This window comes from Suncus etruscus, chromosome 16, assembly GCF_024139225.1.
Source record: "Suncus etruscus isolate mSunEtr1 chromosome 16, mSunEtr1.pri.cur, whole genome shotgun sequence".
Classification (NCBI taxonomy): Eukaryota; Metazoa; Chordata; class Mammalia; order Eulipotyphla; family Soricidae; genus Suncus; species Suncus etruscus.
The window spans coordinates 35,807,956-35,812,420 of NC_064863.1; the positions used below are offsets into that span (position 1 = coordinate 35,807,956).

General features: G+C 51.7%; 1 protein-coding gene across 1 annotated transcript; it reads right to left on the reverse strand.

Annotated features, from left to right (window-relative positions):
* Positions 1-690: 690 nt before the first annotated feature.
* Positions 691-3,584, reverse strand: PHOX2B (paired like homeobox 2B). Its single transcript, XM_049790166.1, has 3 exons — positions 3,254-3,584; positions 2,247-2,434; positions 691-1,406 (listed from the first exon to the last, which is right to left on the reverse strand). Exons 1-3 carry the CDS (start codon positions 3,492-3,494, stop codon positions 894-896), a joined length of 942 nt encoding a protein of 313 aa, XP_049646123.1. The 5' UTR covers positions 3,495-3,584; the 3' UTR covers positions 691-893.
* Positions 3,585-4,465: the final 881 nt, after the last annotated feature.

Consider the following 4,465-nt stretch of genomic DNA (forward strand, 5'->3'; position numbering starts at 1 on the left):
ACAGTGACTTTTTGGGGTTCCGATGCGCTAAGAGCAGGATGGTATTTGGAGAGGTGGAACAAGTAAGCGGGTGTCGGGAATTTACCTTGGCCACAGAGACAATCTGCACGAATTATCGCCACAGCAGGGCATCGTGGGCACGGGATGTGGAAGGCTCTGGGGGGGCTCTTCCCAGAGGAAAAATTCCTTAGGGCGCCTAATACTATCAGGAGGGCATGAAGTTATTAGGGTGCACAAGATACAGTCCTGGGAACAGCGTCCACTACAACCTTCTATTTTATTGTTTTATTTCTTTGTATTTTAAAAAGTTTCCAGATTTTTTTTGGGGGGTGCGATTTATTATTAAGCGTTGCTGCCTTCCTAAGTTAAAAAATAAAATAAAAGAGGGGATTTTCGTTTCTAAGCAAGTCACTGAGTTGGCTGTGTGTCCTCCCGCATCTCTCGCTGTCTGTCACCTGCTCGGGCCCACGGAACACACCTTCTCCGGGGACAGATACACGGACACGCAGGCAGAGCCGCCCTGAGAGTCCCAGCAATTGCTCACACCTCGTAGGCAGCAGGTGGAGCCCGGGCGGCCTGAGCGGGCCCTCGAAGCAGATGCAAACCAAGTATTTGTGTTTTATTTGTGTTTTTTTGTTTTTGTGTTTTGGGAAGGAGCGGGAGAGAAAGGGTTTGCAGGATGGGGAAGAAGAAGAGGTGGCTTGGGGTTGAAATGGGTGGGAGGGCGACGTCATTTTCTCTCTATTCTGATGGCGATGACTTTTCGGCTCTCTCTCCAAGGCTGAGCCGCGGCGGCGGCAGCAGCAGCAGCAGCAGTGACGACCAAAAGCTCGGGGTATCCCCGCTTGCCCGCCCGGGGGTCCCCCAAGCTCGCCCGCTGCAAGATCCCCAGATCAAAACATACTGCTCTTCACTAAGGCGGCTTTGGCCCCGTTGGGTCTTTGGAGCGAGGAGAGGACGCTGGCGAAGGGGCCCCCGAGAGAATCCGGGATGGAGGTGATGGGACCAGGACCGGGAGCCCATCCTTGTCCAGGGCCCCCGGCTGCAGCCAGGCCTCCGGCCGCCGCTGCTGCCGCCGCTGCTGCCGCCGCTGCCGCTGCCGCCGCTGCCGCCGCCGCTCCGCCCTTGCCCGGCTCTCCCGGCCCCCCGGGCCCCGCAGCCCCCGGGGCTCCTGCCGGGCTGGGCCCGCCGCCGCCGCCGCCGCTCGCCCCGCAGCTGGGAGTGGGGTTGGGGTTGGGGCCCGGGCCTCCCGTACTGTCCGGGTCGGTGCTCTTGGCTTCTTTGCTCTCGTCGTCGCGGGCCGAGTCGGATTTTTTGCCCGAAGAACCGTTCTTGGCCGCAGCTGCTGCAGCGGCCGCCGCGCGCTCCTGCTTGCGGAATTTGGCACGACGGTTCTGGAACCACACCTGGTCCGAGAGGGGAAGGTGGAGAGACACGAAGGCCCAGCAGCCAGGAAAAAAAAAAAAAGAAGAAGAAGGGAACGGGGCAAGGAAAAGAGCAGTTAGGACAATACAGGGTGCAGGGCGCCCAGATTACCGTGCCCACCGCCTCCCCCGTGTAACGCCCTTGTAAAACTTTTTTCTCTTGATGCATTTTGGAAAAAACTTTCTGAGGATGCGGCATGGAAACCCTTGGGACCAAATCTAGGCCACTTCTAGAGCAATCCTGAACTCGCCGAGGTCTCCCAGAGTTCGCAGGTCAAAAGTTAATCTCCTACGGTGGGAATGAGGAGGGGCTAACAGAAGTTTGGGCCTGCAGAGGGAGCTGGCAGTGGGGCCAATTTAACAGAGAATTCCTCTCTGTCCCCCTCAGCTCCTTGCTGACCTTCGTGGTCGCACACCCTCTGCGATTCCAATACAGGTCTTAGTGGTCGGGAAGATACACCTATGCGCCATAGATCCAAGTAAAAAGCGCATGGGTTAGAGATACTTGGGGGCAAGAAATTTCAACACTTTGGAATAGGGTCAAAATCAATACCCACATGAGTGCCCACTCTTATTCCCAAACCCGGTCCTCCTAAGGCCTCCGCAGCCCTAGTTAGCCCAGATGGGAAACACTCTGCTAGAGGGCGAACAGAAGAGCCAAGCGCACAGGCCCTCACCTGCCCTTGTGCGCGCGCACAACCTCTCTAAACTTGACCTCTCCGTTCAACCCAGGCTCCCCGAGTCGCCACCCAGGGCCTGGGGAATCTTCAAGAACACTCTCCGTCCCTCCCCTCTGCAAATAAGCAGGGGGCCACCCAATACCTGAACTCGAGCCTCGGTGAGGTCGATCTTCAGGGCCAGTTCCTCGCGGGTGTAGATGTCCGGGTAGTGCGTCTCCGCGAAGACCCTCTCCAGCTCTTTGAGCTGCGCGCTCGTGAACGTGGTGCGAATGCGCCTCTGCTTGCGCTTCTCGTTGAGGCCGCCGTGGTCGGTGAAGAGTTTGTAAGGAACTGAGGAGAGAGGACAGGGTGGTAAGCACCGAGGAGCTGGTACAAGGTCAGATTGTCACCTGCTCTGCAGAGAGACCGAGAAAAGCTGCCGAGTAAATGAGCGATTCGCGGCTGAAACTTGGGGCGCCAAAGTACGGTCCTTCCTGGCATCAGCGCCTTTGGGTGGGTTGAAATAGAATGGACGAAGAGCAGGACACTGGATAGTGCTTCGCTGAGTTAATAAAAATAAATAAATTTAAAAAACCATCAAGGGAAAGGGGGGAAAGTCAGAAAACATCAATAGCAGGATACCCAAAATAGCCGGGTACCCCTAAAAGAAATTACAAACCCTCCTGCTGTTGGAACTTTTCACTTCTTACAAAGTTGACCCAGCCTCAAAGTTGGGGCAAAGTGCTGCAAAATAATCATGATAATCATCATAAATTACAGCAAGAATCCTAAAAAATGGGCAGCCAAAGAGGTGTGAGCCGCTGTCGGTTCTTTAAAAAAAAAAGAGATACTGCCAGTAATGAGCTTTACTCTTTGTTATTTAATTATTTTCTAAGCTTTACGTCTCATCGCAAAGTAAATAAATTATGCCTATCATTTTGGCAGCTTAAGATAATTTTGTTGGCGGTTCGGGTGTGACTAGGATAGTGTAACCCTGTAAGTGAATTACCCCTCCCTGCAATCGCTTCTAACGTGATAAATTCTTTCATTTGTGTAAGCAAATTTCGTTTGGTAAATACTAAACACATTTCCATTTTCAAATGCAATCAAGGCTTCCTATATACGAGAGGAAAGGCGGCTTCCACCGCGGAGAAAGCTGGCGGTCCTTACCTGCGGCATACGGACTGCTCTGGTGGTCCCTGAGGGTGCCGAGGCTGCAGGATCCGGGCGTGAGGGACGGGCAGCCGGACGTGGCCCCAAAAGTGGTCCTTATCGGGTTATACTGGAAGCCACTGGCCTGGCTGCAGGAACTGAAGTCAGCATAGGCTGAAGCCAGGCTCGAGGTGTCCATCCCAGCCATACAGGACTCGTAGGCAGAGGAATTGAGGTAAGAATATTCCATTTTATACATTGAAAAGGCTCTGGATGGCTCAGCCAAGTGGAAAAATGAAATAAAAGATGGGTACAGAGAAGGTGGCTGGAGTGGGGAGATGTGCACGGCTCAACGCCTGCCTCCAAACTGGCCTCCTTACTACCAGCAGAGCCTAGTTTTATGAAAAAGCCTCCTCTGAGATGCCTTGTCTGAGGTCTCTAGAGCATATAGTCCTCATAATAAACTTGGCTCTTTCCACTTGGACAATAGCAAAGCGGTTGGTCTTATTGCTGGCGCTTTTTACATGACAATAACTCATCCGTCTATTGGGCTGGCACTGGGGAACTGAGCTGTCCAACCTCCCTATCATTGATTCCTGCATCTCTAATTAGAATTTAATACCACACCATTACGCACTGAGCCCCTGATCCTCCCTTCTTACCAGCTCCCTGCCCTTTAATTCAATCACACTACTTGGAAATAATGAAAGTTGGGTGACGATTCTCCCTGATCCAATTTCCCCGAGCTTTTAAGCCTTTTTAACTGATCATATACCTTAGGCATAAATTGAGATAGGGCATGTGTATGTGTGTGCATGTGTGTTTGTGTATTTTCCCCCTTCGTCCTTTTTTTTTTCCTTCTTTTTTTTTCTCAGTTAAGGAGAAGGAACCTTGATGTCATAGAAAACCTGTTTTGTAAGAGCGTTACACGCTCAATTTAACAACAAGCCTACCCCCCGAAGTGCATGAAATGTTATAAAGGACTGGGACATTGGCGAGACTCAGGCGCCCTGTAACATAGAGTAAGTGGGCCAAGGGGGTTTCTGTGAAAGATAAGCGGATTTCTTTAAAATACACCTGGTAGAGGGGGTATCTAAAAAAAGAGCATCTTATGAATTGCATTACTTGTTATGGATTTAATGCGTTTTGCTAGAGACCCAACTCACACGGCCTTTTACAAAGATTTAAAAATAAATAAATTTGAGTTAAGCTCTGGGAAGGAAAACGTCT